This window comes from Colius striatus, chromosome 1 (assembly GCF_028858725.1).
Source record: "Colius striatus isolate bColStr4 chromosome 1, bColStr4.1.hap1, whole genome shotgun sequence".
Classification (NCBI taxonomy): domain Eukaryota; kingdom Metazoa; phylum Chordata; class Aves; order Coliiformes; family Coliidae; genus Colius; species Colius striatus.
This window is the reverse complement of record NC_084759.1, coordinates 153,525,727-153,547,927: the sequence shown is the minus strand read 5'-3', so window position 1 is coordinate 153,547,927 and position 22,201 is coordinate 153,525,727. Positions and strand designations below refer to the sequence as shown.

The 22,201-nt window shown below is 46.9% G+C and overlaps 1 protein-coding gene across 1 annotated transcript in view; it reads right to left on the bottom strand.

Moving 5' to 3' along the window:
* Positions 1–1,550: 1,550 nt before the first annotated feature.
* Positions 1,551–22,201, bottom strand: part of CACNA1I (calcium voltage-gated channel subunit alpha1 I) — a 156,796-nt gene continuing 136,145 nt past the window's right edge. Inside the window, exons 23-36 of the mRNA XM_061988955.1 lie at positions 21,760–21,849; positions 20,537–20,729; positions 19,333–19,484; positions 17,641–17,750; positions 16,925–17,058; positions 16,124–16,194; positions 12,379–12,457; positions 11,691–11,812; positions 10,611–10,949; positions 9,824–9,970; positions 5,698–5,814; positions 5,150–5,318; positions 4,071–4,267; positions 1,551–2,252 (exon numbers count right to left, since the gene is read on the bottom strand). Of these exons, the coding sequence (XP_061844939.1) occupies positions 1,551–2,252; positions 4,071–4,267; positions 5,150–5,318; positions 5,698–5,814; positions 9,824–9,970; positions 10,611–10,949; positions 11,691–11,812; positions 12,379–12,457; positions 16,124–16,194; positions 16,925–17,058; positions 17,641–17,750; positions 19,333–19,484; positions 20,537–20,729; positions 21,760–21,849 (2,622 nt within the window). The remainder of the gene's footprint in view (positions 2,253–4,070; positions 4,268–5,149; positions 5,319–5,697; positions 5,815–9,823; positions 9,971–10,610; positions 10,950–11,690; positions 11,813–12,378; positions 12,458–16,123; positions 16,195–16,924; positions 17,059–17,640; positions 17,751–19,332; positions 19,485–20,536; positions 20,730–21,759; positions 21,850–22,201) is intronic.

The window sequence follows — 22,201 nt, the reverse complement described above, 5'->3', positions numbered from 1 at the left end:
AAGTCTGCTTCTCTCTCATCTCTCCAGATAGTGAGCCAGTTAGCCTCTCGACACAACACACATGAACATCCTTACATTTGCGTGAGCGCACACACACACACACACACAACACACCCCGCATGTCAATATTCCCTGCTCTCCGTGTCCGTGGGTGTCACTGAGCAAAGGACTCTGGTCCCAGCTGCACTGCTGCAAATGGGGAAAACAGTAGAAAAGGAAGGTGATGCTGGAGAGGAGGCAGAGCTGCCACTGTGCTGAAGATGCTCTTGTAGGGTCTTCCCGCCGGGACTTGGAAGAGGGTTAGCCCTCGGCCAGGGGACTTGACTACATTTCGTGTTGTTGAAGCCCTCTTTGCTTTTATTTGTCTTTTTTTTTAATTCTAGTTTTCGTTTTCTTTATATATATATATATATATAGCTATAGATACAAAAATAACAGATAGGTTTCTCTAGAGATAATTTTTGTACCTTTGGGCTTCTAAAATAAAACATCACAATTACTGCAAATGAAAAGGGGAAAAGTTCAATATCCTCTCCCCTTTCAGCCCCACCCCCCCTTCCACTTTGCCTCTTGGGCTCTAAATTTCTCCACATATCTTGGGGTTTTTGTTTGTTTGTTTTTTTCCCATAGCAGTTTTCTTTCTTTGGAAAATGCAAAAGACAAAACCAACAAAAAACAACAACAACAAAAACGCCATGTAGCCTCTATCCCCTCCTCCCACGAGCATGCCCGCTGCGTTCACACATACCCTTCAAAGCAAGGCTTTTCACCTCAAAACGATTCCTGTGCTCTACAGTTGTTTGCTTTTCCCTGCAATCCCCCAATCTCCCAGGGGCCAGATTTTCACCTGCTGTAAATCACCGTGAATCCACCTCAAGCCAGAGCTCTGCTGCTTTACACCAACAGAAGTGCGCGACTGCATTTTGCCAATTTACTCTTCACCTGAAGATCTGGCCCACTACTTTTAATGTTTGAAAATGGAAGCATGGACAATAAGGAAGTTCCTAGAAACAGGCAAGGCAAACCCCAAACAGTCTTTTCTTGCTGCTCACTTTGCTTCCCTTCGCCCCCACCCTCTTTGTTTGGTGTAGCATCTCCTTCAGCACCCGTTTGCTCGTTCCTCTTTAGTGCTTCCTGAAATTCATAATCTCTCGGTAAAAAAAATAAATAAATCAATCTCTCTCTATATCTATATGTATATAACTAAACAGCTGCCACGTGGCAGCCACCTGGCTGGAGGGTCCAGTCCCTCCCAGCCCCATGGCCTTTTCTTGTCCCTATAGTCTCTGCGGTGATGGTCCAGGTCTTGCCCTTGGGCAGGACCATTCCCGTATTGCTTGCACTCTCCCACGCCTCTGAGGTACGGTACCAGAATATTTATTCTATATATATATATTTATGTATATATATATATATATTTATAAATTTTTGTTTGCCTGGTTCTCTTTTTTTCTTGCAAATCCTTTGGAATTGCTGCTGGGGAGAAAGCTAGTGAAATGTGCTCCCCGTGCCAGCGGCCAAACGCTCCCTCCCTGTACCCCCAGGGACCCTCATCTGTTCCTCTTGCTGACTCCATCTCCCAGCTCCAGCTCGGATGGGAGCGGGGAGCTGCGGTCCCCTGTCCCCAGTCTGCCGGGGTCATCTGGCTCCTCTCCTTCCCTGGGAGAAGGGGCGTCCTTGCAGAAGTCCGTCACCCAGGAGGGCATTGAGAGGAAGCCCCGGGGGTCGACGGTGTAGAAGGGTTTGGCGTGGTGGGTGGTGGGGCGGCGAGGCGAGGGGCTGGTGTGGAGGCTGCTGGTGCTGCTGCACTTCTTCACCAGCGACAGCCCTGGAGGCGGGGGCGAGAAGAGGGAGGTCAGCGAGAGGCTACTGAGCGTCTCCGAGGGCTCGCTGTTGTTGCCCCCACCCCGCAGGCTGCTGCCTGCCCCCTCCTCATCCGAGGGGTCCATGGAGTCGTGGTGGGTGCAGCCGGGGCTGGTGCTCCCACCGCTGCTGTGGCTGCGCTGGTGACGGCAGATGCTTCGCAAGCTGAAGAGCCCCCGGCCGCGCAGGCTTCGGCGGCGGGAGGCTGGGGACAGAGGGGCTGCCAGGGGTCCTTGGCTGCCGGCAGCTGGCATGGGGCACAGGGCCACCGGGAGGTCCAGGGTGCACTGGGGAGAGTCGCTGAGGTTGAGGCTGTCCTCCAGCGTGGTCTGCAGGCTGCCTGCTGAGCTGCTGCTCCGGCTGTCCAGCGAGGTATCGCTCTCATGGGCCTGCACAGGAGTATGAAAAGACGTCTCTCAGGAAAGAGATGAGCAGTGGACAAAACCCTTCACCTTTGTTATTATTATTGAGTACTTCAGAGTGTGAAATTAAATGTACAGAAAAAGAGGAAAAACTCTTATTTCCCTCTCCTCCGCCAGGGAGGGCGGCTATGAGCCACCTGAGCAATGCAACAAAACACCAGCCATGGAGCTTGCCATGAGGATTCCCTTCTGCAGGAGGAGGAAAGGTTTCAATATTTTGAGCTCTGAGTTCATTCTGCTTCAGGATGAATATTTCCTTTCCATTTGAAGTGTTCCACCAAAGGGAAGGGATGTGGGCCTGTGAGCTCTGCAGCCCCTGGGCTGTCCCTGATCACTGTTGATCCCAGGAAGCAGCAGAGACAAGGTTCCCTATGGATCCTCACTCTTGGATTCCACGTGAACCTGCCACAAAAGCTGTGGACACATCAAAACCACCATCTGGCCAGAAATCAGAGGTCTTCTGCTCATAGTCCTCAGCCTCTGTACACAGACTTATCTCCTTAAAGAAATCAGTGATGTCTGGGGAGAGAAAAGAAGCCTTAAATGTTGTTCTGACCAGCACTAGTGACAATGATGCTATTTAGGGCAGGAGGGTGGGGTCCCCTTCCAGTAGGAAGGTGAAAGAACCTTAATTTCCTTGTATCAGGTCTCACCTAAGCCGCATTTCAGCTGTTCCTAGGAAACTGGTCTGAGCAATGAGATCATCATTGGGACACCACACTGGGAATGATGCATGTAGGACTGGAAACAGTCTCCTGAACCATAGCTACTCAATACAGTCTGCATCACACAATCAGCTCACCAATTTCTTCTTTACAACAGTTCAGTACTTTTACCCCAGTGATACATCAGCTCCAGAGATCTTTCCCTTCCCATCTAAACTCATACCAGAAGTTTCGACACCGCAACAACTCAGCGGTCTCAGCTCGAGCCTAAATTTATCCTTGATGAATCTATACCCATTTGTGGTTGTGCCAACAGTGTCTGTCACACAGAACTGGATAACATATGATTTTATTTTTATTCGTCTGGAATAGAGTGTCTCTGTACTCCTCAAACAGGAATTGTTCATGGAGTACCTTCTGAGAACAATACAAGGGATCTCTATTAGACTTTCATCTCTGCTCTTCAGAGACACTCCATCTTCCCTTAAAACTTTTATTCTTCTGTTTCATTTGTGATAAATAGCTGCCTTTGCAGAAAGAGATAGTATCTTTCTGGGATGTAAGAGCTAAGTGGGTAGTGGAAAACAATAAGCTCAGGGAGGCGTTGTGTGAACATGGCACGAGGGTCTGTGGAGGAGGCAGGTAGGGAGAAGCCTGTTCCAATGAAGAAGGTGTGTGACCTGGAGTCACAGCGCCAAGAGGAGCCCAGGAGGCTCTGTGGCTGCCATCTCCCTGGCTAACACTGTGGCTACTGTGGATCCAGGTGTCTGCAGCGCACTTGGTGTGGGCCACCCAGGGGTGGAATTAAAATATTATGTGATTTTGCCTTTATGTGGGGACAGCTGCAGTTGTCAGGCTATTTTTGATCAAAAGCAGAGAACATATGAGCTCAGGATGTGAGAGCTCTACAACACTCCTTTGCTATACAACCCCCTCTCCTTCACAACCGTCCTGCATTCTGCAGTCCACTGTGCTCCTCCAACAGGCTAGATCCAGGTCACCCAGCCCATGACCACAGTTGCCTCTCTCCTTCCTCTGCCCTTCTCTCCTTTCAGCCCCCTCTGTTTAGGTGTGATGTGAAGATCAAGCTTTCCTATTAGAGGGAAGTGAGGCTCCTCACCTGATGAAGAAGTGAACAGTTCACACTCGGAGATCTGAGTGATGCCCATGAGCCTTGCAGAGAGATCTTAGGAAGGTTGCGTGGACATGAGGCTTTCTCAGGCCCTGTCTGGGTGGCAGAGATTGCTGGGTGGAAAAATTCTGCTGGTACAGGCAACAGAGGGCAAGATGCACCTGGAGAAAAGGGGGTGGGAGGGACTGACAAGGCACCCAAAGAAATGGGGAGGAGAACAGAAACGGGGAAAAAAAGAAGTAAAGTTGAAGAGTTCTCTACTTTGATTTGTTGCCGTTGCTGCTATTACATCAAGAGTCCTGCAACCCTGGTGTACAAAGGATATTTAGTAACACACACTTCTGGCCAAGAAGCTTCAGTCTGGTGTTCACACCATAGGTCCCACTCTCTACACAAGAGCTGAAACCTGCAGCAGACCTGGAATATCTAACACAGCTCGGAGCCATAAAGCTACAGCCCAGTTTGCCTCTCCTCTTGCTGCTCCCGCAGAGAAATGCTGAGCTGTAAAGCCTTGATTCACCTATGTATCACTGCCAGAGGACTTTCATCCCAGATCCTGCAAGGAAAGGGGTGAAGGGAGATACATAAACTAGTGGTTTGGGAAACCTGGGGAACACAGGAGGCCAGAGCATGCGTCAGGGTAGAACTGGAGCACTTTCACCAAGGGCAGATATGTATTACGTGTTGCCTCAGCCTGTCTGGTCTCAGGAGGCAGCAATGTTTTACCATGCCCAGTGAGCACAGTTCATCCAGCTGGCATGTCAGGGAGTCTGTCCCTGCTTTTCTCTGACAGTGCACGGGGGCCACTACTGTGAATAGGAATCAGCTCTTTCACCATAACCCACATAGGCAAGTCTGAGAGAGGATATATAAGATCCAGCAGCAAAGCAAGGAACAGCTCCTCACCCCATTCCTGAAGACTGTCAATCTGAAAGCTAATGCTTGGTTAGTATAAACCCATGTCACATTAACGTCATTCCTGGCAGGGGGGAGGCAGGAGAGAGGCAGTTGAACTGAAGCAACCCACACTTTCAGCAGAACTGGAGAACGATGAGAGCGGTGCTCACCTTTGGTACCTTCATGCTTTAGCCAAGACTGGACTGAGTTGAAAGGAGTTTTCTCCATTTCACAGAAGTAACTGTCTGGGTTTGTAGAGCCATCTGCACTGGATATTGGGAGCAGGCATTCCCCCAGATCACCTACCCCATTGGAGTCAGAGCTGTCCTGGCCATCCTGCTGGAAAAAAGTGAAGACAAAGCCTGGTGAAATTTAATGGTAGATGGCAGAGCAGATTTGTCAAAGCCTCAAGAAGGGCTGATTCTGAAGACAGCTTCAAGCAGCTAAGAGATGCTCAGGTTTTCTATCCCAAATGCCCCAAATTTAGGCTTATTCAGAGGAAGTTACTGACAGTAGTGAACTTTTACAAACATACATCCCTTTTTTCTCCTCAAATCCTTCTCCATGATATGTGTCTATGGAGAAGCTCTTCAAAAGTGATCAGAATTTATATTCCTCATCAGGGACACTTGGATAAAAGCATTTCAGTGCACTTCAAATGAGAAGGGGCAGAAATACAGTGCATGGTACAACATGCCCATGGCTGCTTGGAGCTAACCTTGATCTCCTTAGGACTCGGCTGAGAAATGCTGCGGTTGTCTGACTCATCTCCTAGAAGGATGGAAGAGGACTTGTCTGAGTTGAGGGATAATGCTTCCATTTCAGCCAGTTGGACCTGCAGGAAGGGAAAGGAGCTGTTACAGGTCACGCTTGGCATCCACATTTCAAGCAGTCACACTGTTTATGGTGAATAAGTGAGAGTCTGTAGACCCGAGATCAATTTTAGGTTATATTCCTTGGATGTATCAGGTACTGCCTAACCCAGACCTGGGCTGGGAAGGAGAAACCGCTTTTTAAAGAGGGTTGAACGTATGATCTGCAAGCAGCACACCACCAATCCATGCTCATCTACTGCCAGAATTGGAGGAAGGAGTCCTGAATCTGTCTCAGCGACAGGGCTGGTGCAAAGCCCTGCAAGTAAAGCCAGGTAAGGAGAGAGCTCCCTCAGGTCAGTGACAAGGTAGTCTGCACAACTGAGGGGTGAGGAGTGGATCCCTCTCTCTGAAGCCGCCACAGACAGCCTGGCTTAAACATGAAGGTTCTTTCATTCCAGGAATAGTCATGCCTCTTGCAGTCCATGCCAGTATCATGCTTTTCATATTCTCTTACCTTCATCACTGAAACCCTGTTTCCCTCCAGCTTCCCTATGTCTTCCATCTCCTCTCACCTCCAACCTACCCAAGACCTCAGCTAACACCATCCTGCTCTCCATTCCTAAATTCACCTCTCCCATCCACTCATATCTGTGCTCTCTTCCTTTCTGAAACCAAGTATCATCACTGTATGTTTCTTATCCTTGAGTCTCACCTCTCCTCCAGTCCCATGCCTGACCTTGCTTCATCTTTTGGCCCATTTCATACTGTGTGCCTCCCTTCTCTCCTCTTTACTCCAAGCTTTCAATTCAACTCTGCCCGACATCTTTTTGCCTACAATTCCTGAAAAGCATCTCCTTTTTCTAGTAGCCTAAGCAGCTGCTCTGTCCCTCCTGTGCTTGGCTTCCCATAATTGATCTCTAGAGTCTCATCAGTTCCCACCACCAGCACCTGACTCTGAGAGCTATGTTCTGGGTCATGAGAGTCAGGACAGCTTGCTTCCTGGCCATTTATCTTGTTCTCCCCTGTGTTTGCGTTTGCAAGATGCAGGTAGAGCTTTTGTGCTATAAGAGGAGGTGGAAGGTTTGAAGAGATGACTCCTTCGAGCTGGGAGTTTAGTGGCTTGTGCCAATGCTGGAGACTGGAAGAGGTCTCCATTCAAAGAATAACGCACTTTTAATAATCAGGACAGGAAACCAGAGCTGGATTTAAATAAAGGGCACAAATGATAGGCTTATTTGGGATATTATCCTGACACAGGAACATGGTGCCTTTCAACCATGAGGGTACTCAACACAAAACCAACTGCTGCTGCTCAGAGCATGGACACACCAGAGAGCCCACAATGAAATTATATCAAGCACACTACACAGCCACTAGTCAGAAACTCCTTCTGTAGAAGCAAAGAAACACAGTCTTCATTCAGTCCCACTTAATGCGTGTTCTCGTTCATTACTCCCCTGAAGTGCTTGTTACACCAGAACAGCCTTACGGCTGTGCTTGTAGAGACGCGAACGTGAAATGTGATAACAACAGCGACTACTTTCTCCACCCATAAAAAAGGGTTTCGACAACATCCAGAATAGTCCGTTCTTCACTGAACCGCTCGCTGACAAATTCTTGGCTGCCCTGGGATCCACACGAAAAACCCATAATTGACAAAGTAATGAGAAGATAAACTGCCTGTGTGCAAACACAGCTCACTGCTGCTCACTGGCAAACTCCCACCACTAGCTAAACACACTACCAGCCACCAACACACAGCTAACTGTCTACCAGACCAAGACTGAAAAGACAGTGATGACAAGAGGAGAGGTTAGCGGTATGAAAAAAAAAGATGTTTTGTTCTTACAGCTTCACTAACTGTGGAATACTTAAAAATCTTCTGACTGAAGATGTAAAACAAACCAAATTTTTAAAATGCAGAAGCGGGGGTGGGGGGGGTGAGAGGGCTGTTCACCAGGAGAGCATCCATTACTATTGCTAGAGACACTGAGCTGTGCACATATGTCCCTTAACAAAATAACTAGTTGCGGGTTTAAAAACAGAGCCGTGATCACAAAAATCCTTAACTGTATAAATAATTGGTTTGAAAATAAGATGCAAGCAGCGTAACTTGAGCACTTCCACTCAACACAACAAAAAACTTAGCATACATTAATAACTTTAAGCATGTTTAAGTGTTGTGTCCATCTGCTGTGCTTAGCATCTCTATGGATGACACGGAAAAGGAAATGAGAGTGAAAATTTTTGGCCAATGTGTGAGCCTCATGATTCCATGTAGTGATTTCCTGTTGGAATTTCCTCGATGTTTATGTACTGTGAAATACGAAGAGAAGGTCATGATCAACTGTGACTTAAAATCCTAAGCTGCCGTTTTGATTCATACAATCAGGAATAAAATATCTACATCTTACTGCTAAAGTTATTCCTGCAGATACAGATAATTTCTTTTCATTTCCACATTTCAGATGTATTGAAATATCAATTATGAAAAATAATCTATGGTTCTATAACAGCGATTAGAAAATATGGTCTAAGTATAAACTCTTTGGTTGTGATTCTTCTGTTGAACTCTGCTGTGGCTGTAGGTTGCATCTGAAGACTTTGCTATCTTGTTTCCTTCCTGAGAAGGTAAGAAACTGTTGTTCTCATCCCCAGGTATGGTACCAAGGACTATGTGGAAAGTCTTGAAACACAGCCAAGTAGCTGCAAATGACTTAATTTTGAGTCAATAATTTTGGAGTGACCTAGAACACCTGATTTTCTGAGAAGGCTAAGCACCGATTGTTGAATATAGGGACTTAATGTAAAGCAACAGAGGTTGCAGTTAACTGAAAACTAGTTATTTGGCTGCATGAATGCAGCATCCAAATGGAAAGTCTTGCAATGCTGACAAACTACAGCCATGTTCACATTTTCATGTTTTCAAAGAGAAGCTATGGGGACAAGCTGAGAGCCAAAAGGCTGAAACAAAATCAGAGCATCAGAACTAGGCACCCGAAGCCAAACAAAATAATGGTTTTTTTTCAAAAGTGGATAGAGTAATCTACTAACGAGAGCTCTCTTCTTGAGTTTCCTGGTTTCCTTATAAGCAATGGCAACATAGCAAGTTAGTTATGGGGAAGGAGATGGTGAAGATTGCCAGTGACGTACTGATTTACTGTCAGATGAACCACACACTACTGTTACAAACCCGACTGTGACCATAACACTTGCATAGAAGAAAATTCTTTCGGAAACAAAATTCATTCTACTACTCACCTAAGTTCTCCAGACTACTTTGCTCCTGAAATTGCACAAGCTAAAAAGACTAATTGCTTAGGAAATACTTTTCCAAAGCTTCTACTAACTTTAGAAGCACAAGCCTAAGCCATTTACAGTCCTGCTGTTAGCAACAACCCATTTGTCAGCTAACAGGTTCTACATTAGAAAAGAGACTCTCAAACCTTCTCGGTGGACCCATTTTTATTTAGTTTTTGCTCAAACCAATTAGCTGGCTTTCACCACAAAACAATCCTTGTGCACAGACAGTGACTCTATTCGACAGGGCAGTTAAGCATGTGCTTAATTCATCTATCTTAATGGGAAATAAGGAAGCAGAAGCTGAAAATTAAGACAAAACACATGCTTAAATCTCCCACTGAAGTGCTGTCACTGGGGTGAGATCCTTTCAGTCCTCCATACAACGTGACCTTGAACCTCTGCTTTCCTTGCGGAGCTGAACACAACAACAGCTCCCAGAATGCCCTTATAGTCATTTCTCTACATCTCAGCCAGTTTCTTCTGACCCGTGTCCTGGCACATCTCACCTTTCCATCACCTCAGACATCCCCCCATGGCTAAGGAGGGCAGGCCTGTACTAGAGGCAGTATCACCAATTCATGACAGATGACAAACACAGGTCAACAAGCTCTCTGTCTAAACAACCTATAGCCAAGGAGCACACATCAGATGACCTGCGGGCACGTGGGTATGGGTGTGCAGGTCTTGGGGGGAGAGTCCCCTCACGCATCCTCGTACGCAGGTTACCTCTTGCTTGTCATGGTTACACTTCTCGCACATGGCCGGCGAGGAGTAATGATGGAAGACGGAGCCCGATAGGTTATCGATGATCATTAACTCCCCGTCGAAGGAGTCCTTAATAATTAAAGAGACACTGTCCAGCCATAAGTTCTCCTAGGGGACAAGAAAGGGGGGGAGGATGGGAGAGATCATTTTAAGAATGCCGAGATTTTTGCTTCAAATTTTCATGTGAATTCGGGGCTGGGTTCTCCACCCTGACTCATCTGGAGCAGCACCTTGTTCTGCAGGTACCTGCACAGGGTCACTGGGGGAGCATTTGCTCTTTAAGGTGTGTAGAGGTGACAAGAGTTCAATGCAAAAACAAAAAGAAAAAAAAAAGAAAAAGAGGGACAGTCTTCTCTTCACTCCCTGTCAGTGCAGCACGGCACTGTTCAAGCCTCCCTTCCAGCTCTGCTGGAGTGCCTCGCTCTCCATCTGCCATTTCCCTCTCTCACTTCCCCTGAGCTCCCCTCTCAAATTTGCTCCTAACACACCTTTAGCTGATTTGCTCCGTCTCTCCTTTGCTGGCCCTCAGGTTCCTCCACCACGATGACAATGAACAGGACCTCCTCCTGTCACAGCCTTGTCCCCAAACAATGCTACCAACTCAAAGGCCTACCACTGAAAGCAAATCTCTTACCCTGAGGTGGAAGAGTCTATCAGCTACTCCTAAGCTCTCAGTCATCTAGGCTGCCCATCTTCCCCCAACAGCTACTTGCTGCAGTGTGGTTGGAAAGCTCAAAGGTATACTCACCTGTGCTGGAGAGTAACATCTCATGCACAGACGTCCTTCAGGATCGGTTCTCCCACTACCTCCTCCTGTTCCTGCTCCTTTTCCCTGTCCTGACTTCGAGGAGCCTGACTTGCGGGAGCACAGCCCATGTGCAATTTCCAGCTCAATCTCAGCATCCATCTCTGCATCCTCCTGGGCCTCCTTGTTGCTATCGTCAAGATGTTTCATCAGCACAGCTACCACCACATTGATGAGGACAAACTGGGCTGTGAGCACAAAGCTGACAAAGTACAGCGGGGAGATGAACTGCAGGTTGCTGAGGCAGCTCCGGTCATCATGGCTGCAGTCACGCAAGGTATCCTTGAGGTAAAGTCGTGTTCGAGAGGGAACAATGGAAGGAAGCAAGGACTAAAGTAAGAATACAAGCTTGGCTGTTCTTTCTGTCAAAACACAATGATGTCAATGGAAAGAGCAAGGCAAACACTTCTGTCACCCCATGAGGGTGATTCATGAGGTCTTCAAAGGATCTGGGACGCTATCTGATCGTGTGCTCTCTGCTTCTGAGCAAATACTTTCAAAAGTGTACAGAGCAAACTACTTCCAGACCATTACATGTTGCTATCACTGCAGCCTCACATGGGTAAGCAAGAACAAAAATGGGCAGTCTGGTACTGCCTTCTCCCATCCAGACTCAAAAGCACCATAGGTGTTCAAAGAACTTTCCTCTCTCTGTGACCTTTGAAGGAAGAAAGCATTTATTTTGGATTGCCCTGGTAGCTCTTCAGATGGGTGCCATGTCCAATATACCTATGTCGAGCTTTGACAACAGGCCTTACAACAGTGAATATTCCCTCTCAGCCTGGACAATCATCTTGTTCCTAGCAGGGACAATTTGTACTTTTCTTAGCCAAATGTCTGTAGGACTTGATGAGCCTGAGGTTTCAGTTACCATGGTGAAGTACCTGGCCCAAGCAGGGACCTTAGCTAGCAACTCAATTCCTGCACTCCTTCCCTTTTCTAGCCCAAGCACTGAACAGAGAACACATCAGAATTTCCCCATTCCCCACAATCAAGACACCCACGCCCCTGAGGCCCAGTTACCTTCATGATGCCGTTCCAGTTGTCACCCGTGGACACCTGAAAGAGCGTGAGGAAGGCCATCCCAAAGTTCTCAAAGGTGGCGTGGCGGCTCATGCCCTCACAGGGGTTCTCATCATTGCATACTGAAAGGAAGGGGATCACAGCCATCAGCAGAGGACATGCTGCCAGCCCCGAGATAAACAGCAGGAAGTGGGGGAAGGGAATTTTGGGCTTCTCACAAGCTGGAGGCTTCAGGTAATGGCACCAGCACCCTGCCCAACAGCTGACTGCTGCTTGGCAATACAGAAAAATCCCTGATGGCTCAGCCTCAGGGTATCAGGCAGTGTAACTTGGATGTTCAGGTCTATCCACCCAATGTATCTTTGTGCTGCCCTTCTCCTTGGTCAGTATTCAGTGGCAAGAGGTGTAAATAAAGTTTCCCTGAGTTTTTCTTGCAATCTTGAACACAATATCAAGGTAAGCAGTGCAGAAAAATCAAGAGTTTAAGAATGAAAGAGAAACCAGACACTGTTTCTATTTTCTTAGGTTTTTAGGACACCAACAATTTAAAGGGGAATTCCTCTTAAGTCAATTATATATACGGGAGAATAAAGGTCAGCAAGTAATTCAGTCCCTTCATTGAATTTTGAGAAACCTCAGCTTCCCAGCAGGTGTGTAGCTCACACTGGAGCACGGTGTTGAGACTTACCCAGTTTTCCAAAGAGCTCCACTCCTAGAGCAGCATAGATGAAAAAGAGGAGCATGAAAAGGAGTCCAAGGTTTCCCACCTGAAAGCAAACAACATAGTCAGCCCACCACAAAACTTATTTCATCTGTACAGGCAAGTGCTTCTGGTTTTCAAAGCCTGAAGAAAACAGCAGCAAATTCCCAACATACAAATGCAACCAAACAATTGCTCAGCACTTTAGAAACCACCAGTGAAGGCTTCAAGGATGCTCTTTTCCCAGCTGCCTACATTCCAGAACAAGCTCTGGCCAGAGATGACTAAGATGTGAAGTTTCTGGGCCAGGTGAAAACAAGCACATTGGAGTAGGGGCACAGAAAGTGAACCCAGTTTAGCTAAGTGAAGGACAGACTATGGATTACAGCATCCAGACATGTCCTGCAGTGCTACATGCCCCACCAAACTGTCTGTGGGAAAGGAAGAAGGGTAGGAGGCACTTTTGAAACGTGTGGAGGGGAGAAGAGAGAAAAGGGAGAACCGTGAAGGAGTCAAGAGAGGAAGCAGAGCTTTGCTCCTCATGAGTAATAGGTCCAAGCCTGATTTCTGGGCCTCCAGCAGCTGGTGTTCGGAAACTCCCCCCATGTGAGGATTGCTGCTTCGTGGTGCACTAAGGCAGCAGTGCCATCAGCAATAGGGGCACTGCCTCCAAGTCCTTAGTCTCCCAAATGAACACCTGCTTCTGAATGCCCTGACCTCCAGCATGTGGGGCAGCTAGGTTATATGTGAGGAGCAGGACGGGGTTTTGGAAGAAGTAGGCTGAACAGTAACAAAAAATTGCAGTAATGGTTAGCACACTATTGGTGGAGCAAGTGAAGGCAGGGAAAAATTAAGGACCTAATTGGTGCATGGGTGGTTTTAAAAAACTGGTCCAAATGCATGTGGTCACTGGGACTTTGTCAGGATCATCCACTTCAGGAGTATAATTTAGTCATTGCCACTGCTGTGCCATCCAAATTTAGAAGACAAATAAATGATTCAGCCCACCCACTCCCCTGGTCTACCAGATCCTGCCTCCCCACATACTCAGTGGAAGGAATTATTTCTGATGACTAAATCGGACACCATAGTAAATGCTGTGAACATACACCTTTGGGTCTTTATCTACAAAGCATTATGAAAAAGAAGTTAATAAAACTCAGCTAAGGGTTACATTTCCAAAGGGCTCTTTAAAATTAAAGCTCTATTCATGATTAAGAATTGTTGCAGTATAACAAAGACAGAAAGCAAATTGAAAAGAGACAACTGGAGACACCTTATATGCAAGTCAAAATCCCTGATGTGGGTCTGTGCCCTAGAAACATGAGAAGGAAGGTTGAGAGGAGGAAAAGTGCAGCTTATTTTAAACTGTTTCTTTCAGCTAAGCCAATAAATCTTGGAGAATAATATTACAGATAATTCAATTGTCCCCTGAAGACCCAGTGTATTAAATATGGAGACTAAACTCAATCTTTTAACAGTGAAACTGGGGGATTTTAGCCCTTTTTCAAGCGCAGATTTTTACAGGACAACTAGAGATGCCTTATAAGCAAGCCAAAATCCCTGATGCATCTGTTCTCTATGAACATGAAGAGAAAGGTTGAGAGGACTAAATTCAATCTCTTAACAGTGAAACTGGGGGATTTTAGCCTTGCTTTAAGTGCAGATTTTTACACAACTTCAACTATGGAGTGTTTTTGGATCCCTCTGTTATATAGCTTTATTATATAAAGCCAACCTGTTACAGAAGGAAGCAAAAGCCAGTCAATAGGAAGTGGATTGATCATAGGCTTTGATGCTGGAAGGATTAAGCACTGCTTGTTATTACTTTCCAGGGAATGCCTAGAGGCTAGACCTTTAGACATCTGCTTGTGAGGTTTTTTTGGCAGATATTAATGACCTCCAAAAGACTTGATCTACCATCTTGGTTAGCAAAGGAGCTACAGGTGATTGGGAGACAGACAAGCCAGAATTTATAAACTATGGAAGAATATACCTGTGATTTGTGGCTAGGATCAGAGCAGGGCTCAGAGGCTTGAACAGAGATCTCAGCTGTGCTTTTTCCCATTGTGAGCAAAACATTCTACTGACTGATGACTCTGTTTCTCCATCTATGTGATAGGGATATTAATATTTCCTCTCTCTGCTTTATTCTCTATATTCTGGGGGTAGAAGTTGAGTCTCACCATTTAAGTGGAAATATACTGCAGAGTCCTCTTACCAAGGGCTTCTGGGTACTACTTCAGACAGCTCTTAATATCTGTGTGTATTTATCTGGGTTGCAGAAACAACATGCCACAGACATGCAGACGCTGGATCTGGAGACCTGCTCTGTTCCAGATCCTCGCCTGAGAAAAATCAGCTGTTGTGGCTCCTGGAATGGAAAAGAGCAAGGTACAAAGAAGCTGCACTGAGCCATCCTACAGTGGCAGAGCCAGAACTACTAAATGTTACTGCCCCAAAGCTGCCTGCTGTAAGAACACCCTTAATTTCCTGTTTTTTCCACTGTCCAGTACATCTCAGCTCCCAACTATCCTGGATGATGCTCTTATATATCCTACATACCAATTAGATTACTATTATTATTATTATTATTATTATGCAAACCCACAAATTATTGCTGTTTAATAAAAAGCATGAGAGATCAGACAGAGCTCAGGATCCATAAACGATCACGGTGTTTCCCCTTTGCTTTTTCTGCCACGAGGTTCCTCTAATTCAGATTGACATTTATTGTCACCAACATCAGATGTAAACTCCTTATGCTGTTTACAAGATTGATTCTCTGCATCATTCACTAAGACTGGCACATCAGCTGATAAATCAACAGAAAAATGCCCATGCATTTTGGTATCATGCAATATAGCTGCCTGCTTGAGGCCTGCCAGAGGAATGGTCTGATGTGTGACCAGTAGAGCCATTTGGTGCCATTACTCTTTGCTTAACAGTTGTTAAATTTAGGATCCAAAAGGAAGGGGTTCAGTCTCCCTGGCTGTTCATCTATCACGGAGGATCTTCACAGTGGGCCTGAAGCCTGTGTAAAGCACCGTGTCAGCGTCTCACTTGGGAACAGCAGCCACTCACAGCTCATGAAATCCTTCTGTCTAGCTGGCTTGTAAGAGACACTTAACTGCCGGCTGTGTGAGCCACAACAGAGCACGTCACTGCTTCTCATACACGAGAGGCTCAGAAACACAAAGGGATCCGGGAGGAGAAAGGAAGAAAAGAAAGTAGGAAGGGAGAGGCACTTGCTAAGAAAAGGAGGGTCGATAGTGCGAATGAAAGAGAGGAGGGGGAAAAGGGAGCACATGCGGAGAAGGGTAAGAGGGGAAGAGACACAAAGAACTCCTTTCATCCTGAAATGGCTACCCGTCACTCCTCCCTTCATATGAAGTGGGAAAAGAGAAACTGAGGACTAGCTACATGGAGTTAGATACTAGCCAGATGTGATGGGAAGAAATCTGCCTTTATCCAGGAATAAAGCCTTGTATCATTCATCCATTGGAGAACCAAGATGTTAGGTGAGCTGTACCCCAGTGGTTGATATGGTAACCTGGACAACACCTGTCTGAGGAGAGTTGTACCCCAATGAGTGACCTGAAAACTTTGACACCACCTTCAGGCAGTGTCTTTGTAACACTGTAGACACCACCTCTGAGACTCTGCAAGAATCCACTCCTTTGGAAAAAGTGTACAGAAAAGGAGAGTCTTTAGGGCAGCTGGTGTGTTTTACCTGTGGCAAGGCTTGAACAACAGTATCCAGCAGTGCTCGCATTCCTGTGGCCATCTTCAGTAGCTTCAGGACTGCCACAACAAGCACAAGAGAAGTGTCACTTAGACTTAATCCAGAAAGTCCATCTTTGTGTGACTTACTAACGTTAGCAGAACAAGATAGGAGTCCTCCCTCCCCTTACCCTAGAAAAAAATGAGTTGGCTCCCTCTCTTTTGTTCTCCCCACTTCTTTTGACTGTACAACTCTGGTGCATCCTTCTCCTCCTGTCCATCTCCATCTTACTAAATACTCTGTTTATGCCGCTCATGCCTATCTATCTTCTTCTGCTTCACCCAGAGAGTCTGGCCAAGAATCCTCTTTCTCCTGAAAATGTGTATTGAAATTCTCTCTCTGTCCATTGCTTTCTCCTTCTCCAGCCACTACCTGTTAAGGCAGCTTAGAACACCTTGGCAATCACCAGGAAGATTCAGTTTCCTCCTTGTGCAAACTTCAACCTTCTTGCTGGCTCTTTCTCCAAACACCACTGCCGTGCTCGCCCCGTAAAAGAATAACAGGGAAAGTCCATCTCTTGTCATCGGCTCACCTTCCTGGTCACTGTAAAATCACTGTGTCTAAATGTCTGGCCAAAGGAAGCCAGAAAGCCTTTGTCTCTAGGCTGTCCTTTGTCATATCCCCTGCCTCCCTCCCAAGGCTAGAAACAGGGCAAGCCCGTGACTCTACAGCCACTGTTTAATGAGTCATGGCACCAAGTCTCACTCGGTGGCTGCCTACACCCTTGCCTCTGGTCAGTGTCTCTCTCACCCCGGGCGATGCGTAGCACTCTCATGATCCGGATGATAGTGGGGTTAATTGGGAGAGCAGCATTGATTTCAATCTCTTCCAGCGTGATGCCCATGACAGATAGCAGCACAATGGCCAGATCTAGCTGGTTCCACCTTAAGAAGAAAAATTGAAGAAAATAAAGGAAGATAAAGTTTTTCCATTTCCCTGAGAAGGAAAGTGAACTGTCTCCACTTCAACCTAAATATTTCTTTATGTATGAGTTCAAGGCCCCACTCTGAGTCAGCCTATATGGGCTTTTTCAGACAAACAGAGATTCGCTTTGCACACACCCTGAGCAGCCAGAGGCAAGCCAGCCAGTCTGATCTGAAAGCATGGAGCTGTGTTACTATGGTGCTATGCTTTGACTAATGGGCTCAGATTTTTACGACCTTACTACCTCGAATCAGCATTGTTATATACATTCTGCTTCAGCATGCTCTCCCAGTTTGCCTCAAGGGCAGGAAAAAATACATCTCTAACTCCATCTCCTTTGCTTTCTAGCCTAACCAGCAGATACCAACCAGGAGGCAATTTTTGGACTCCTGTGTGCTGAGGCTAGGTCCATGCTGTGCAGATCTGAGAGGCAGTCTGGGCACTTTGCTACCACCTCATGTTCCAGATAGGGCCGCGTCCTCAAAACCTGCACCCCAAGCCCAGTTGTCCCACAGCCACGGCTGACATAAGTCTCTGCTCACCTGTCTTTGAAGAATCGTCGCAGACCGAATGCCACCAGCTTGAGGACTGCTTCCAGCACAAAGACGGTGGTGAACAGGTAGTTGCAGTACTTGAGAGCAGTCTCCAGGGACTGCCAGCAGAAAGAGACGGTAAAGAATTGAGGCAATAGCAACATCAAGCACATAACCTGTGGGGGGACTTTCCTGAGTGTCAGGAATTCACAGGGAAGTAAGGAAGCTGCCCCATGCCTCCTACCTACTTGAATGTAGGTGGGATAATGGATAGGAGGAGGAAGCTATTGCAAGGTAAATCCACCAAGTACCCCCTCTTCTTGTCAGTAACCCATGCCAATTGGATGCCACCATGTCAATGGCACTGGCATAGCTATCGCAGTGAGGCACACAGGTTACTCCATTTGTGGATACGTGTCACGTCTGATGGGAGGAAACCTCTCTGTGCCTTGGTCTGGGGCAAACATATCTCTTAGCCTCTGGTTTTCTTATGTGCTGCCTCTTCTCCACCACTGAGGACCAGCGTGAGCAGTGGGCAGCATTTAGTGGCACTTCGTACTGGAAGGCTTTGAAATGCTTTGGCAAGATTCTTTAGCAGAGCCTGACAGCAGGTTGGTATGGCTGGACCTGCATTCCAGCGGAAGGAGCTGAGGAGTAGGAAGAGGAGTGACTTGCTCAGGAACAAAAGCCTGACATGAGGATGAGAACAGATAAAGGTTAAAAGCTCCTGCACAGTAAAAAGGGGCATCATCAAAAGGAAAATAAAAGCTGGGCAGCTGGGCAAGATGGGCAAGAAACAGAGGAGCCTGGCAATGGATTTGAATGAGGGCAGGCGGATTCAGCTCCTGATCAAAGCCTGAGCTACCTTGGACAGCATCTGCTGTCACCTAAACCAAGGGTTTCCTAAAGAGAAAGCTAAAACACCACCAGGCAGATGTCATGATGAATGCTTTGTCTGCATATTGAGGTAGAAAGCTCCTTTGATATGTGTAGGACACATTTTTTTTCTCCATCAGAGGCATCTGGAGACCTTTGCCAGGAACACTGGGAGATACACAATCTTTCTCAACCAAAGTTGGAGAATCAACCAAAACTTGTTTGGCCTTCAAGGCTACTTACTAGGAATCACCCTTTGCAGGTGAGGAAGACTCTGCTCAGCACTTTGGCCTAGCAGCTTAAGAAAAAGTGGGTTGGTAAAGACATCCCATCCCATGACACACAACCAGCCACTCTCATCTCAGGCCGTATGGCAGAGGAATTAGAGTGACACTTGGAAATCTAATGCAAAGCCTGAAGCTTCCAGGCTCCTACCGCTGCTTCCACCACTCTTCCTGTTAGGATCCAGAAGAACACACAAAGCAAACCAGATAGCTGAATTTGGGTGACCCACATATTCACTTAATAATATAAAGCACAGAGACTTAATTGCACCATGCTTTCAAGGGGCCTGACTCTTGCTTAGATGCCTTCTCTCTATTGATTTTAATGGATATCAAGTGTCTGAGTAGGAGGTCACCTTTCTGGATATGTACAACACTCTTCACATAACTTTGCCTACTACATTAATGCTTGAAACACTTTAACAGTACCTTTAGAGACACTCAAGTGTCTTACCTATGGCTGGTGGGCAGTGGCCATCAGAGACCCATAGTAAAATAACATAATGACTAGAGAAGGGCTTATCTCCATGATCTCACTCACCACAGGCTGGTTGTAGTGCTCCAAGGACATAGTGACCACGTTGAGGCAGATGATGAAAGTGATGAAGATGTCCAGATGGTGGCTGGTGCAGACCGAATGAATAAGGAGGCGTATGGGGCAGTAGGTAGCATAGTACGGCAAACGCTGCGCCTCTTCGGTGGAAAGAGGGAGATGGGCAGAGTTAGGAAGAAAGAGGAAGAAAAGAGAGAAAATGGGTAAGAAACACTGAGGAGGGAGTAGACGTAAGAGTGGTGATAGATGTTGAAAGAAAAGGGAATTAAGGTGGGAGAGAGAAAGAACAGAAAAGGATAGGTAAAAGATAGGGGACATAGGAAGGAGGAAAAACACACATAAAAAAAAGAGGAAAGTAGAAGTGGGGGGGGAAGAAAAAAGGCAAGGAAAGAAATGCTATAAAGGAAATCTGTTAGTCTATGTTTGTGGGAATGGTGCTAAATCAGCATTTCATGCCTCAACAAATTAAGATCACACATGATAAAAGGGAGCAGATGGTTTCAGAGAGGCCCTGGGGTGTCACAGGAGAGAGGGGAAAAACTGAAGCAGAGGAAGGGAAAGTATGCCCACAGGCTGTGGATGGAAGAAAACCATCAGTCTGGGGTAGCAGGGATGATTTTGAAGGGGCAAGTATGCTTTTGCAGTTTTTGCCTAAAGGTAATAGAAGAGGACAGAAAGAGGGCTTGCCCAACCACAGAGGATCTGGGACACCAACGAGTAACACTGCAACACTGATGGAAAGAGCCAGGAACAAAATACAGGTTTAAACACAAAGAATGGTCTGTCCAGGTTTTCCCCAGACACCCAGCTGGGTTGCAGGAAGCCCAGGTGGGACTATCCCAAGACCAGGAGGGATACCAATGTGTGCACATCCTGTATTAACAGTGCGTGCCAACATGTGCTGTGCTCAAGGGTATTTTTGGTACAAGTTATCTCCTGAGGAGCAGGGTGTTAAAAGCCCATTGACTTCTCCAGAGTCCCAGCAGATCTCATCAGCTATCCCTCCTCCCCAGACCGCCCTGGTGAGGCGTGTAGCAAGACGGCAGCGGCTCAGGGAGAGAGGCTGAGAGCGCAGCCACCAAGCGATGCATTTTGGAGACCGGGTCCATCAGGAAAGAAAAAGGAAGAGGAGAAGGTTTTTCTCAGAAAACCTTGGCCTACGAACCAACCAAACACTTAGGCTGTGCCTTACTCCTTCGCTTCTTCTCCAGGCGGCGCAGGCGCTTCTCCTCCCGCCGGCGCGCCTCCTCGGCCTCCTGGTGCTGCCGGCACTTGTGGAAGTTCTCCACCACCACCCCCACGAACATGTTGAGCACAAAGAAGCTGACGATGAGGAGAAAGGAGATGAAGTAGAGGAGCATCCAGGGGTTGTTGTTGGTCACGGGCTGGAGGAGAGGAGAGAACGACAGAGAAAGGAGGCAGTCATTCAGTTGGATGTGAGGTGGTATGGAAATGATGGGAGTTGGATCTGTCACGATGATTGGCTGCTAGGCAGGTGGGGAGGGGCTATGGAAATCAGGAGAGTGGGCTGGGAATAGCTGGGGATACAGACAAAACAGTTTGTGAATAGCTGACACAATTTTGGCATCAGCTGGTGATTGATGGAGTGGGTGGGAGGCAAGGGCCCTCCTGCATGGAGTCATCCACAATTCAGGCACAACTCCAGCTGCAGGTCGAGAACAACACTAGAATGTGGTAAAATGGGTGGTCCAGGCATCAGGAACACCTTTAGCTCAAGAGCAAGCAGAGACCACATTCTCACACCAATAAAACAGCAATGAAGCTGAAACAGAAATGTCATTTGGACTTGGAGCAAAAGGCAGTCCTGACTTTGGCTGTGCCTCCTGACAAAGAGCCTGCAAAGCTAACAGTGGTGCACCTTGTGCTGAGGTTCAGAGGTAAATGGAGCACCATCCCAGAGGTTCAAGCCTATGATACTGCATCCCATGACAGGTGCCTACACTGGACACCATCAAGGTCATTGCCTTAGCAGTAGAGGAATAGGTATGTGGTGAGAAGCAGCCCGACAGTCCCTGCTTTATGGGACATTAAAATAACCATCTGTGGGACAGGAGGGAGCCAGCATGACCAAAAAGGCACATGGCATTTTTGCTTCATCATTACAAATAGCTAAAGGCATTCTGTGAGATACAAAATGAGTAGAGGGAGAGCAGATCCAAAATGAGTACAGGGAGAGTACTGTTACAGGCACCCATTGCACAGCCACAGCTGCACGTCCCTGCATGGACCAGGCATGACCCTGACCCCTGCAAGCAAGTGACCAAAGAATCCAGAAGGGCCCTGGAAGGGACTCTTGGTTTGAAGCAGATGTCTGAAGCAGGACATTAAAGCATGCTTCTGCCTTATAAGCCCAAGGAAAGTTAAAAGGGTTCTTTCACAAAGAAATCTTCATACCTGCTGGTCAACAGCCACTGCATCTAGTCCATTATACATAATATTGACCCAGCCATCCTTGGAAGCCAGAACAAAGAGGGACATCAGAGCCTGCAACATACAAAACAAAGCAGTTGTGGAGCAGGTGCATCTGGCAGGCTGGGGGGAAAAAAACCAAAAACATGTGGGTTTACGCTCTAACACACATAACACTTAAATACTCTTCCTGCCTGTGTCTCTGCGCACATCAAAACCTGCTCCTTCACTCGTTGAGGGAGGAGGGGGGGTGGGGACAGGAAGCTGTGTGCAGCCAGACCTCCCAGAGGAGAGAGGTTGTGAAGAACATCTGCTTCGTGGCAGGAGGAAAAAGAAAACTAAGAGCTCTGCTGCCACCACTTTTATTTCCTCCACAACCTGTAAGTGTCATCCTGATACTAACCCACTATTGACACAGCTTCTAGTG